The sequence below is a fragment of the Benincasa hispida genome, chromosome 10, assembly GCF_027475165.1.
Source record: "Benincasa hispida cultivar pf3 chromosome 10, pf3_genome.v1.1, whole genome shotgun sequence".
NCBI lineage: Eukaryota > Viridiplantae > Streptophyta > Magnoliopsida > Cucurbitales > Cucurbitaceae > Benincasa > Benincasa hispida.
The window spans coordinates 34444446-34458799 of record NC_143487.1 but is presented as its reverse complement, the minus strand read 5'-3'; the positions used below and the strand labels follow the sequence as shown (position 1 = coordinate 34458799).

At 34.8% G+C, this 14354-nt stretch overlaps 2 protein-coding genes across 6 annotated transcripts; one reads left to right on the top strand and one right to left on the bottom strand.

The window, feature by feature from the left end:
- The first annotated feature begins 1093 nt into the window (after positions 1-1093).
- Positions 1094-9269, top strand: LOC120088660 (autophagy-related protein 8C-like). 3 transcript variants are annotated; one of them, XM_039046074.2, is made up of 6 exons: positions 1094-1231; positions 1319-1371; positions 2012-2067; positions 2165-2217; positions 8678-8796; positions 8933-9269. In XM_039046074.2, exons 2-6 carry the CDS (start codon positions 1335-1337, stop codon positions 9025-9027), a joined length of 360 nt encoding a protein of 119 aa, XP_038902002.1. In that variant the 5' UTR covers positions 1094-1231; positions 1319-1334; the 3' UTR covers positions 9028-9269. The 3 variants fall into 3 exon arrangements, with proteins under 3 accessions (XP_038902002.1, XP_090161815.1, XP_090161814.1); XM_090305689.1 differs by having other exon boundaries at positions 1113-1231; positions 8678-8858; XM_090305688.1 differs by having other exon boundaries at positions 1189-1371.
- On the bottom strand, positions 9216-10611 carry LOC120088662 (uncharacterized). 3 transcript variants are annotated; one of them, XM_090305690.1, is made up of 2 exons: positions 10472-10611; positions 9216-9645 (listed from the first exon to the last, which is right to left on the bottom strand). In XM_090305690.1, exon 2 carries the CDS (start codon positions 9637-9639, stop codon positions 9376-9378), a length of 264 nt encoding a protein of 87 aa, XP_090161816.1. In that variant the 5' UTR covers positions 9640-9645; positions 10472-10611; the 3' UTR covers positions 9216-9375. The 3 variants fall into 3 exon arrangements, with proteins under 3 accessions (XP_090161816.1, XP_090161818.1, XP_090161817.1); XM_090305692.1 differs by having other exon boundaries at positions 9216-9677; positions 10472-10603; XM_090305691.1 differs by having other exon boundaries at positions 10382-10530.
- Positions 10612-14354: the final 3743 nt, after the last annotated feature.

The following is a 14354-nucleotide window of genomic DNA, read 5'->3' as shown; positions in this document are numbered from 1 at the left end:
AAAATCTCCGTGAGCTAAAAGGGGCGGGGGACAGGGATGGGGAATGCTCTCCATCCCCGTCCTTGCCCCCTCTCCTTCCCCATCCTCACCTCGATTAGCCTCTATTTATTTATTTAGTATAACTATTTAATGTTATGTTGTTATTATTATTATTATATAAATATTACATTTAAATTTCAAGTTTGTTTGTTTATTGATCAAGATAAATTGAATATTTAAATTTAGATTATATATATGCTCATAATTTGATTTATATTTAGTTTTTTCTATTAAAAAATTGATTAGTTTTTTAGGCCAAAATTTAAGTAATTTATCTTTAAATTCAAATTGTTATATAAAACTAATCATAATAAATAATTTAGCGATAGAGTTAATTATTTAATTAAAATTTTTCTACATATTAGTGGCTTAAATTAATTAGGTTTTTTTTTCAAAAAAACTAACGGGAAAAAATTCCCGCAGGGAACTTTATCCCTGCAAATTCTCTACGAGGAATCCTTAGGTCGATCCTTGTGGGGAATTTCACGAGATAGGAATAAAATGAGGAGTGAGGATGGGGACGATGAATGACATCCTCAGCCCCATCTCGTCCCGTGAGCATCTCTATAGGCTATATCCTCAACGTGTTGTTTAACTATTAAAGAATATCTAATTACGTACAAAGATCCTTAAAAGGACCAAGTTATTGTCATCACAACCTAAGGACAAGGAGAATTTTTTTTTTCTAAGACACTCGTATGCCAATTGAGACACGTTCGCTTTAACAAGAAATAATGAACTGCATCCAAAATTGGGTCCATAATTGGCTCGATCTATTTGGGTTTGCTTGGAAAAAGTATTCATGGACTGATTATGAGGAGCTACATTGACAAATTGGTCAGTCTAGTGAATTGGGTGGTGTGACAAAGTAGTAAATTTGCTCAAGATATGATGTATTATGGGTTGTATAAGAAATTTGGGCCGCATGTTATTAAAAATTCAAATCTGGTATTGAAGTGTTCTATTGGTCTGGGTCGAATTGATGAATCATTGACCTTGAGCTGGACTTGGGTCCACCTTTAGACTTTTAGGCCCGATGGACAGACTAATCAAGAAGCGCCCAAGTAAGAGAGAAAAACGACTACGGAAATGGTGATTGGAATTGGGACTTGTAAATACTCATTGGAAATCCTTTTTTCTCATTCTCCATCGGTTTCGTTTTAGTAGAGCTTCTCTCGCTGCCTTTGATTTGGTACCCAATAACTCGGTTCCGTTGCCTGCCGATTTCGAAAACCTCTTTTGATTCTTCTCTGTTCTTTTGATTTTATTTTGGCTGCAGGAGGCTTCTTCTTTCGATGGCAAAAAGCTCGTTTAAGTTGGAGCATCCCCTGGGTTAGTTTTTCCTGTTCGTACATAAATCAAGGGTCTTATTTTGTGGTTTCTATCAAATCTTTTGAGGGATTTTTCTTAGTTTTGAACGGTATTTCGATTCCATCGCTTGATTGCTTTTAAAATTCTTCATACGCCATGCTCGAAATGATTGGGCTCACGCTTTGTTACTTCTTATTATGGCTTCATTGAATGGTTGAATTCTGATATGGACGTTTGGCTATGAAAGTATTAATCTCTTTAAGCTTTGTACCGGTTTATTTTGGCTTCAGTTTTTGGTGGGGATTTCTTGTACTCATTGTCATTCATCCGAGCGTTAAGTCTTAAATTTTAATTGCGATGTTAAATCACTTGCTAAACCCAAAAGCTAAAGCTTATAATTAGGATACGATTAATGCTTTACATATGGGTTTGATTGATGAGACTCAACCCAAATACTTATGTTGTATGATGAACAACATAGGATTAAAGCAACCAATAAACTAATATGTGGATTTTTTTTTTTCCTTTTTGGTTAGAATGTTTTTTATAATCAATTACATCAAGTGGAAATTATCACGGCCTGATACTCATACTTATGAATAAACACTAGAGAACATAAGAAATTAACATGAATTTTGAATTGACATTCTGAATATTCCAGAAAGAAGGCAGGTTGAATCTGCTAGGATTCGAGAGAAGTATCCTGACAGAATTCCGGTATGATCTTTGTAATTTAGGGATGCATGCAATTGTCTGAGCATTCTTTTAGTTGTAATACATTTTTGGTTTAATGTTTGTTGATTAACTGGTTCAGGTGATCGTGGAAAGGGCTGAAAAGAGTGATGTGCCAGAAATTGATAAGAAAAAGTAAGTAGCTTTCTGTTTTCTTACTAGCTGAAACACATTCAATTCTATTTAGGAAATCACCTTGTTCCTTTAATGTGCTTTCCAAATCTATAAATATCTTTTAAACAGAAAATACGATGAGTCAGTTTTGTGGATGCTTAGGGAATGCTGAAATGCTATACTTTACAGTGTTTTAGCTTGATGGCCACCACATTTTATTATTGTTCTTAGTGTTTTAGCTTGATAGCCACCACATTTTATTATTGTTCTTTTGCATTGGAGTCCTTTTTGTTGTTAGTGATAGATTCTGCTTTGTTCTAGGCTTGTTCTTTATACGTCCTTGTATTCTTTCATTTTGTTTAAAATAAAACTTCAATTCCCCCCACCCCACCACACACACACACACACAAGGTCTATTAAGTGCTGTGTGGCTTATCTTATTGAGAAGAAGATCATTTGAAGTGATAGTTATTATTGTTTGTACATGAATTATACTTGGTGAAATGGTTCAAATTCCACCATTTTCTTGGTTTAATGATGTCCGAGCTATTTGAATCCCCATATCAGGTTCAAAAGAATTTTGTTTGTTTTTCTCGTCAAGGTTGTATGATTGTAACATGTTCAGTAGCACATTAGTCGAAGAATCACGTGTTAAACTATGTAGGGATTGAATGTGTTATAGTTCTATTGTTAGGGCTTTCCATTATTGTAAATATCTTGTAAATATCTTGAATTTGAAGTTATTGATATTATTGTTTATACATGATTTATACTTGGTGAAATGGTTCAAATTCCACCATTTTCTTGGTTTAATGATGTCCTAGCTATTTGAATCCCCATATCATGTTCAAAAGAATTTTGTTTGTTTTTTTCGTCAAGGTTGTATGATTTTAACATGTTCAGTAGCACATAAGTTGAAGAGTCACATGTGTTCAACTACGTAGGGTTTTCCATTATTGTAAGTATCTTGTTATATTTTCCTTTTCTATGCTTTCCTTCTTTGTTCACTCTTGTACATTTGTATATATTCATATCTTTGGTGAATGGAATAAAGTATTCTGATTCTCTCTCAAATCTAAGAGTTTTTCATAGTATCATAGGGCTCTAAAAAAAATATAAAAAATTAGGGTTTTGTGAACCTTAGGGTTTGGAAATTTAGAACCTGTTTGTGTTACATCTAGGGTTTTGTGGAGGGGTGAGTTTATACTTTTGCTCACCACCGCTGTCTTCGGTCTGTTTGTCGTTGTCAGTTGTCGTTGTCGGAAAAAGGGAGGGTCGTTTTTCTTCGCTATTTTCGACACCGCCTAGTCTATCGAGGAGCCCAGCCGCCGACCTACAGAACCCCAAAGTTCGGCATCCATTTGATCAGCGCGTAAGGCTCATGCTGCCTTTTCCCTTGTGCTGTTAATCCACACGCGGCACGTGCGCCACCGGTTTAGGTTCGTCTTCTGTGGGTTTCCTTGGTTTTGTTGACTCTCCTTGGTGGTGTGTTTGTTTGGGCTATATACTCATTGTTTATGGTTCATTGAAGAAAAAAAACATCTCTTCGGTAAATTAGGGTTTGCTTCTCTTCTGTCTGGTGTTTCTTTTTTGAGGTAGTGGCTGATAAGAAACAAGTAGTCATGTCTGAGATGGTTTTTATGGTGTCAAAAGTAACTGAACACAAGTTGAATGGATCCAATTACTATTCATGAAGATCAAATGTTCGTCACTTTATTAGGAGCATGGAGATGGATGATCAACTATCGATTGATGCTATTAAAAAGATTTGGTGGCGGGACGATTCAAGAATGCTTCTACAAATCAAGAATTCTATTGATCATGAAATCATTGAATTAGTAAATCACTACGAATCAATCAAGGAACTATTGGAATATTTGGATTTTCTTTATTCTGGAAAAGAGAACATTAATAGAGTGTTTGATGTTTGTAAGACTCTATATCAACTTGATCAAGGAGAAAAATCTCTCACAAGCTACTTTATGGAGGTTAAAAATACATGTGGAATTCAATGCCTTGATGCCAATCAACACGAATCCAAAAGTTCTAATGGCTTATTGTGAAAAATTGTTTATCATGAGTTTTTTAGTTGGTCTTGCACGTAAATATGAGATGGCCAAAAGATCAAGTGTTAAGCTCAAATATCTCATCATTGGAAGAAGCTTATACTCGAATACTTCGTACAAAGAAACCACCAGCAGTTATATCATCTGATTATGATTTGGTAATAAGGGGATTGAATCAAATAGCTCCAAAGGTCATCCCAACAACTGAAGATCAAATTCAGGAGGTGTTGTTTGTTATTACTGTCGACCTGGCCATACGAAACGTGAATGCAGAAGATTGATGAATAAGAGTCAGAAGGTGCCATCTACACATGTCGCTTCTACTCCTGATAATCTTGACAAGTCAATTAAGAGGAGTTTGTTAAATTCCAACAATATCAAAAGTCATTGACGACATCATCTTCTACTCCCATTACGATCATCGCAGAGACAATTAACATCTCTAAATACCTTCTTTCCTCCATGTCAAAATGGGTCATTGACTCTGGTGCTACAGACTATATGACAGGTAACCCCAATTTATTCTCTAACCTTTGTACATCTACCTCTTCACCTAATGTTATTGCAACTAATGGGACTTCCACTCCTATTTTAGGATCAGGAATCGTTCATCATACTAAATCAATTTCTTTGTCATCAATTTTAAATTTACCACATTTCTCGTTTAATTTGATTTTGGTCGGTAAACTCATTTGTAATCTTCATTGTCGTGTCTCATTTTTTTTTTCTGGTTATTGCTTATTTTAGGATCATTACAACGAAGCAGACTATTGGTAAAGGGTGTGAATTTGGAGGTCTTTGCATCTTTGAACCACAAATACCTATAGCCATCACATGTCTAGCATGTTGTCTCCCATTGAAGAGCATTGTTGTTTGGGTCATCCGTCTATCTTTGTGTTGAAGAGTCTTCGTATGCAGCTTCAACATTTGTCTTCTTTAGATTATGAGTCATGTCAGTTTGCTAAATTTCATCGTTTGATTTTATATCCTCGAGTTAATAAATGAGCTAGTGTTCCTTTTGAATTAGTCCATTATGATGTTTGGGGTCCATGTCCTATTGAGTCCAAAGGAGGGTTTAGGTATTTTGTTACATTTTTCTATGACTATTCTTGTGTTACATGATTATATTTAACAAAAAATTGTTTTGAGTTACTTTCTCACTTTTGTAACTTCCATGCTGAAATTTGAACTCAGCCTAATGTTCTCTTAAAATCTTACGGAGCGATAATGCTAAGGAATATATTTCTCTCATGCACTCATGTCTTATTTAGATGCTCATAGCATTCTTCATCGATCTTCTTGTGTCTATACTCCATCTCAAAATGGGGTTGCAGAACGAAAGAATCTTCATCTCCTTGAGACAACAAGAGCTTTGATGTTTCAGATAAATGTTCCAAATTCCTTTTGGGCTGATGTTGTTTCCACAGCTTGTTTCTTAATAAATCGCATGCCCTCTTTCATTCTTAAGGATGAGATACATTTTCGTACTTTATGTCCCAAATAACATTTGTTTCCTATTCCACTCAAAATATTTAGTTGTACTTGCTTTGTTTGGGATGTTCGGTCTCAACATACCTAGCTTGATCCAAAGTCCTTAAAATGTATTTTCCTTGGTTATTCCCATGTTCAAAAGGGTTATCGCTGTTATTGTCCTAGTTTAAATAAATATCTTGTCTCTCCTGATGTCATATTTTTTTAACATTCATTTTTTTCATCGTTGTCTCTCTCTTCGAATAAGAGTCAGGGAGAGCATAAGGAATTAAAGGATGATTTCCTTGTCTACACATTGTTTCCCCTTCCGATCCTCTTTCTTATTCATTTCTACCTGTGGCAAACTTGGCAAGTTTGTCTTGCTTGCCATCGTCCCCGTTTTGGCGTGAGTTTCTTCTAGGTCAGGAAGTCACTCGTACCTCTACTCTTCTAGCCATCGTTAAGGTCTATACTCGACGACAACCTCCTTCAGTTCCATGCCTTATACCAGAGGCTTCTTTGTCTCCTTCATTTCCATGCTCTGTACTAGAGTCTTCTTCATTATTGGATTCGGAAATGAGTGATGATCTTCCTATTTCTCTTTGTAAAGGTAAACGTAAGTGTGCTTGTCCTATTCCTTTTTTGTTTCATATAATCATTTGTCACGTTCCACATGTTCATTCATTGCATCCTTAGAGTTTGTATCCATCCCTAAAACTGTTCATGAAGTTTTGTCTCATCTTGGTTGGTGTGTCGCAATGGTGGAGGAGATGACTACCTTAGATGATAATTGTACTTGGGATTTAGTTTCTCTCCCTGCAAGAAAGAGGCTAGCGGTTGCAAATGGGTGTTTGCGATTAAGTCAATCCTAATGGTTATGTTGCTCGATTAAAAGCACGACTTGTAGCGAAAGGTTACGAACTTATGGCGTTGACTATGCTGATACTTTTTTTCATGCAACAAAAATAGCATCAATTTGATATTAAAAATACATTTCTTCATGGTGATCTTCAAGAAGAGGTGTATATGGAGCAATCACCAAGGTTTGCTACTCAGAGGGAGAATGGAACGGGGTATTGCCTTCGTAAATCTTTGTATAGATTAAAGCAGAGTCCATGGGCTTGGTTTGGTAAATTTAGTTAGGTGATTGAAAGATTTGGAATGCGGAAGAGTACATCAGATCATTCGGTCTTTCTTAAGTGATCTGAGGGTAATATCATCTTATTAGTTGTATATGTTGATGATATTGTGATTACGGGTGATGATGCTTTAGATATCCAATCCCAAAAGACCTTTCTTCATAGTCAATTCCATACAAAAGATTTGGACATGTTGAAATGCTTCTTAGGAATTAAGGTAATAAGAAGCAAGAAAGGAATACTATTATCATAGAGAAAATAGGTTCTTGACTTGTCGATGAAACGGGGAAGCTAGGGGCTAAGCCATGTAATACCCCATTGATGCCCAACTTATAACTCACAAAAGATGGAGAACTACTAAAAGATCCTGAAAGATATAAGTGGTTAGTGGGAAAACTTAATTACTTTACAGTCGCTCGATCCAACATAGCCTATTTAGCGAGTATTGTGAGTCAGTACATGTGATGCCCTACAGTTGATCACTGGGCTGCATTGGAACAGATTCTGTGTTATTTAAAGGCTGCTCTCGGGTGTGATTTATTATATAAGAATTATGGTCATGCTAATATTGAATGTTTCTCAGACACCGATTGGGCAGGATCTAAAGAAGACAGAAGATCAACTTCAGGATATTGTATTTTTGTTGGTAGTAATTTGATTTCTTGGAAGAGTAAGAAACAAAATGTGGTGTCACGTTCAAGTGCAAAATCAAAATATAGCGATGGCACAGTTTGTGTGTGAATTGATTTGGATATATCAACTTCTTGTTGAGTTGGGATTTGAAATCACCACATCGACAAAGTTGTGGCATGATAATCAAGCAACATTTCAAATCGTGTCTAATCCAGTATTTCATGAAAGGACTAAACATATTGAAGTTGATTGCCATTTTGTATGTGAGAAAATTCAACAAGGTTTGGTATCTATGGATATTTGAATACTGGAGAACAATTAGGAGATATATTCACGAAAACATTGAATGGAACACATAGATTATCTATGTAACATATTGGGTATGATCAACATATATGCTCCAACTTGAAGGAGAGTGTTATAGTTCTATTGTTAGGGTTTTCCATTATTGTAAATATCTTGTTATATTTTTCTTTTCTATGTTTTCCTTCTTTGGTCACTCTTCTATACTTGTATATATTCATATCTTTGGTTAATGGAATAGAGTATTCTAATTCTCTCTCAAACCTAAGAGTTCTACATGATGGAAAGCAATATTCTAAGACAACGTTATGTACTAGTGGGAGATATGGGTGGGTAAGTTTCTTTTTTTCTTCCAGTAGTAAAGATGATGAACAAATTGCGTAGAAGTCTGATAGGAATGATATTAGGATATTATAAGGGCATTTTAGTAATTAGTTAGAGAAGTTTGTTGTGGAATTTAGTTATAAATAGAGTGGGAGAGCAAGGAAGTACTTGGGCATTGATTCAGTTGGCTCATGGGTTAAGAATCTCAAGAAAGGGATAGTCCAAGTTCTTCAAATTATTTGGTTTATCTTATTTACCTTTATATTACATGATATTGGTTCCTATCTAAGTACAACAATGCCTTTTGAGGGTCAGGCTATGTTTCTGAGCCTTAAAATGGTTAACATAGAAGAATTGCGAGGATCGGTGTCGAAAACAAAGATTTCAAGGAATGATTTTCAGAATGATTTTCTTTTCCTCACTTAAAAAACACTTTTCTAAACGCTTGAAAACTCATTCCAAATAAACTCTTAAACGTAGGAAAGATCTTTCTTCAAAAGGCTGGTATCTAAATGAAAGTTATTCTACTGTCTGCATTGATTGCAGATATTTAGTTCCTGCTGATTTAACTGTTGGTCAGTTTGTGTACGTGGTCCGAAAGAGGATCAAACTCAGCCCCGAGAAGGCCATCTTCATTTTTGTGAAGAATATTCTGCCTCCTACCGGTGAGAACATGAACATAATTTCTACATGTTAGGAATGTGTTCTTATCAAACCAGCACAAAATGTATGGTTTCAGTTTTAAAAAAAAAAAATCATATCTTGCACAATCTTCACATTGTCATTTTTCTTGTTCTGCAGCTGCTATGATGTCTGCAATTTACGAGGAAAATAAAGACGAAGATGGTTTCCTTTATATGACCTACAGTGGGGAGAACACATTCGGGGCGTGCTAAAACACAACAAGATGCAAACGTCTACAGAAAACGGGGAAGGGGAAAGGATCATATCTGCTCTTTTACATTCTCCTCATCCCCATCACTCCACTCTGTTTTATCCCTTAAAACGCAATCATTCTGTATAGTTTTTTTAATTTCAATTAACGAAAACTATTACCTATTTGCATTATTCAAAAGTCACGCTGTAAATAAGGGGAATTTATAGCAGTTTGTGATATGGTATCATTTTGTCGTTTGAAGCTCCATGAACTAAAAAAAAAATCGGATGACATATTGGGTCTATTTTCACAAAACTAAGTTATATTGAAGACAAAAAAAATGATGAGAGTCCAAACATATATAGAATCATTTGGCGACCTTTTTCTGGTACTGATTCTTGACCCATTTGATGCCTACTGAAGTTCCAGATTTCACTTTTTGAGCACCCACAGTTGCAACAGCCTTTGCCTTCACAAATCCAGCTGAGGCTGCTGCCTTTACCTCTGCCATCTTCTTGCTACTATTGCCATTACTGCTTCCTTTCTTTGTTACTGCCTTGTCGTCGTCGTCTTCAACTCCATAATTTCCCGAACCCCACTGATCAGCCCAGCTTGGTGCTTTGCTTCCCATTTTGGACTATCAATTTCCAAAAATTTTATCAAAAACAGCTAGGTGGAACAAGAATGAATTGAGTTATAATTCTGAACTTAAAACAATGATGGGTTCTTTCTGTCAAATCAAGAAAATCTTGTCATATCATCTTTCTAGATGATCCCATTGAATAGAAATCAAATCAGCGACAATCCGAAGAAAGTAGGATATACAGAACAAACAAAAATGGAAAGGGAACAACAAGGGCCAGCCAGCCTATCAAATCAGCTACCGACAATCTTCACCAAGAAGAAACAAAATTCATTATATCAAATTCATGTATCGTAGAATATGAATTTGTTAATCTTATAGATTGTCCTAAAACCAAAACCAAGACACCTGTAAAATTTGAAAAACCAAAACAAAGACAGGCATGAAACAGGGAGAGAAAAAGGAGAGGGAGGGGGGGAAAGGACGAAGAAGATCCTTTTATGAGAAAATCAGATGAGATTCAAAGCATTGGGAACAAAACATATATAAATATCATTTGCTTGATTCATCAAACAACTGAGCAACAAAACCCTAAAATCACTTTCCAATCGACACCAGATTCAAATTAATAAGCGAAAAACAACAAATTACGGAAGTTGAAAAGTCGTATTCAAGGATCGAACCGGATATAAATACAGCTCTACCAAAAATCAAAGAACAACCAACTATCAAATCGAACTGAAGAAATCGAAATTAAACCATAAGGAAAAGCTGAAAGAAAGATACGTACGCAACGCAAATAGGAATGAAAAACAGAGAAAATAAGAAACGTGATGCGATTGGGATTGGATTGGAAATGATCGGAGGGATTGAAAGATACCTTGAAATTGAAGTTGAAGAGGTTGGTGAGGAGAGGGCCCAAAGGAAAGGAATAGACAGAGGATTGAGGAAGAAGATGGAAGATGAAGGGTTGAAAAGGAAAGAATGTGGTGAGCGGTTAAGTAAAGTAAATGGTGTGAAGTGGGGTCGTCCACTTTTAGTTGGCTTCCAAATTCCAAGCTGTATCTTCTCCTTTACACGTACCTACCACGGCCTGCCTTTTTTTCTGTGCCAAATACTCTATTTAACTCTTTTTTTTAAAGCACAACAATGACGAGAAAACTTCTTTTTTTTTCTACAAAAATAGTCTTTAAAAATTATATGGGATTTGTTGATATGAGGTTTCTGGAGTACAAAAGTATTATTGTAGTTTGATTTGATATTATGTGTGATCTCTAGTCGAGAGCGTCTTGAAGTCCAAGTCTTTTTGAAAGTATGAATTCTCTTGACTCTCTAAAATATAGAATTTCGTATCCTTACAAGAATTCTTCTATTTATAGAGTTTTTATGTGAGCTCCGTGAATTTGGACTTAGTTGGTCCATAAACTTGGCCCTTAGATCAAACTAATTGAATTTTGGCCTTATTTAATGTGTAGGTTAAATTAAGCATTTCCCCCCCTCAATTTGACTATTAGCCCAAATAATAATATTAAATTGGGTTAAATTAATTTCACTTAATCCAACATTTGAGATGAAAACACATTTATCGATTTATGTCTTCAACTTCAATTTGGGCCACATGTCAACTTCTAATTGGTCTCAAATTCAATTATTTGGAATTTCATAATTAATTTAGTGGATGACGTGTCAATTTGTGATTGGTTCAAAAATTTTCCATCAACAAAGATCCCTTTTTGAGGTTTATGCACATATATGCATAGTGGATGAATCTCGAAAAGTAAAGTTGGAATCAAAATTCAAATATATTTGTTTTTGAATTTGACTTAAGTTGATGTGTCAGTCAAACTATGAATTTAATACATAGTAATTTGGGATAAAAATTGAAATATGCCCAAATTTTAATAAGAGAGCAATTGAGATTTTTTTTATCCACAATTTGTTTTGATTGAAAATAAAAATTCAAGGTTGGATAATTTGAATTTGAAATAAAATTTGGAGTATGACTAAATTTTAATTTGCGATGAATTTTAGATCTTCCTACAATTTAAATTTGGACCAATTGGATACAAAATTTGGAAGATACCCAAATTTGAATTTTAAATCAATTTGAGATTTTATCCTTGACTTGAGGATAAAATTCTAAATTTGGGATAAAATTTGGAATATACCCAAATTTTAATTTGGAATCTTATCTATAATTTAATCTCAAGGTTGAACAATTTGATTTTGAATAAAATTTGGAATATGATCAAATTTTGATTTGAGATTTTATCCACAGTTTAAATTTGACTTTGAATAAAATTTGGAATATGTCAAAATCTTGCTTGAAAATAAATTTGAGGGCAAAATATAATAAAATCAAATTAGATAAGACATCCATTTGATTTTTTTTAAAATTTAATTTAAAATTAGGATAAAATCAAATTAGAAAATCTAATAAAATCTAATAATATAAATCAAATCTTTATTTAATTTGAATTTTCTAATTTGTCACGGAACTTCTATAAATAGGAGTCAAAACCCTTGCATTATCTTCATCCCTTCTTCCTTTTCTAAACTTTTCTTTCTCTCTCTCTCTTTTTTTTTTTTCTTCTTTTCCTCTCCTTCTTTCTTCGTTCTTTCTTTTTTCTTTCGTTTCATTTATGTTTTCTTTTCCTTTTCCTTTCTTTCACGTTTTTTCTTTGTTTTTTTTTTCCTTATCACTTTTAAAATTTTACTAACTTGCCCCAATTTTTTTTATATAAGAATTTAAAGCTACTCTTAATTTGCATTCTAGGGAGTAAGTTTTTTTGTTCTTTTTTAATCTCGCCAACTCTATTTTGTTACAAAGGATGATTTTTTTTTTTTTTTTGCAACAATGCTCCGATATGTGACCGTCGCCTTGACACACATAGGGACGACCCTGTAAAGGTCTAAACAATCATATTATATCACCACTTCTTGATCAACATAGGGATGACCCAGGAATGGTCTAACAACCCTATTTGATCAACATAGGGGTGACCTCAGAAAGGTCTAAACAACCCTATTACATCACTTCTCGATCAACATAGGGATGGCCCCGGAAAGGTCCTTATTACATTGTTACTTCTTGATCAAATAAGGATGGCCCAGGAAAGGTCTAACAACCCTATTTGATCAACATAGGGATGGCTCCGGAAAGGTCTAAACAACCTTATTATATCGTTACTTCTTGATCCACTATAGGGATGACCTTGGAAAAATCTAAACAACCCTATTACATCATCACTTCTTGATCAACATAGGGATGACCCTAGAAAAGTCTAAACAACCCTATTACATCACTTCTTGACCAATATAAGGATGACCTTAGAAAAGTCTAAACAACCCTATTACATCGTCACTTCTTGATCAACATAGGGATGACCTCGGAAAGGTCTATTTGATCCACATAGGGGTGACCTCAGAAAGGTTTAACAACCCTATTTGATCAACATACGGATGACCCAAAAAAAGTCTAAACAACCTTATTAAGAAACATCAGAGAATCCTTGGAACTTAAGCTTGACGAAATATCAAAGAATCCCCCTCACTTGAACTTGAAGAAGCATTGACCAAATCCTTAACACTTGCTTATTAAGAAAGCTTCGGTGAAATCTCCAAGCTTGCATTTGAACAAACCTTGATGAAACCTTCTAATTGAATTTGAGGAAGCATCAATGATACCTCTGAACTTGAATTTGAAGAACTTGATCTAAACTAAAAGATGAAGCGTTGATCTTTAGTTAAGTAATGCCCTTATAAGCATCTAACTTGCAGTGTCTTGCTCCTAGTGTTGCACTTCTTTGATTTGTTAGGTTGCCCACAATGAGGATGGACATATTTGATTTGTTGAATTGCGCCCATTAGGATCGTCCTTAATTCTTAGTGACATTCTTTAATATAGATGAGCACTGTCAATTTTTTAGCATCACGCTTTAGGTGGTGGTGACTTTTTCCTTGACTGAACTTAAATTTCTTTAAGTTCTCTATATACCCTTTAAGAAAGGGATTAAGCCACGACGTGGTTCAACTGGATTTTTTTTCTTTTACTAGATTGAAATTGAAGTTTTCTTCAAGATGTCTATGTACCATTTATAATGAATAGGGATCAAGTCATAATGTAGTTCAATTTTTTTTAGGTCGTTCACCTTTTAAGCTTATGTGGGCCAGGAGCATCATGCAATTTATACTCTTACGTTAAGGTTTTTTTTTTTTTTTTTATTACATTTATCAAGAATAAAATTTCTTAAGAAACTTGGTGTCTACTAGGCCAATTCTTAATCTGTCTTGATCAACGATCTTGTATGCTCCATTTGTAGACCTCTTTAACGATGTAAGATCCATCCCATTTAGGTGTGAACTTATTTCTCGTATGTCTTGTCATGATAATGGGTCTTCTTACAACAAGCATCGGATCATTGACTTGAAAAGATCGAGGCTTCACGTTTTTACCAGAGGCTTTAGACATTTGCACTTGGTAGCACTCCAATGCTTGTTGAGCTTCCAGTTCTTTCATCAAGTTCTTCTAACTCTTGAAGATGTAACTTGGCATTATTTTCTATAGTTAATATCTCTTGCACTATCATCCTTAGTGATGGAATTTCTCATTCCAAAGGGAGGACAACTTTTACTCCATAAACAAAAGAGTATGGTGTGACTTCTGTAGGGGTACGGTGAGTGGTTTGATAAGGCCACAATGCCTCACCAATCTTCTCTTTAAAGGATTGTATAAGCAACAACAGAAGCAACAAGAATCATTA

What these genes read in the sequence shown, in the direction of transcription:
- LOC120088660 (XM_039046074.2), top strand. Translation starts at nt 1,335, where the DNA reads ATGGCAAAAAGCTCGTTTAAGTTGGAGCATCCCCTGG. An exon ending in TAAGTTGGAGCATCCCCTGG is followed by an intron (nt 1,372 to 2,011) that starts GTTAGTTTTTCC and finishes TGAATATTCCAG; the next exon opens with AAAGAAGGCAGGTTGAATCT. An exon ending in GAATATTCTGCCTCCTACCG is followed by an intron (nt 8,797 to 8,932) that starts GTGAGAACATGA and finishes CTTGTTCTGCAG; the next exon opens with CTGCTATGATGTCTGCAATT.
- LOC120088662 (XM_090305690.1), bottom strand. Translation starts at nt 9,639, where the DNA reads ATGGGAAGCAAAGCACCAAGCTGGGCTGATCAGTGGGGTTCGGGAAAT.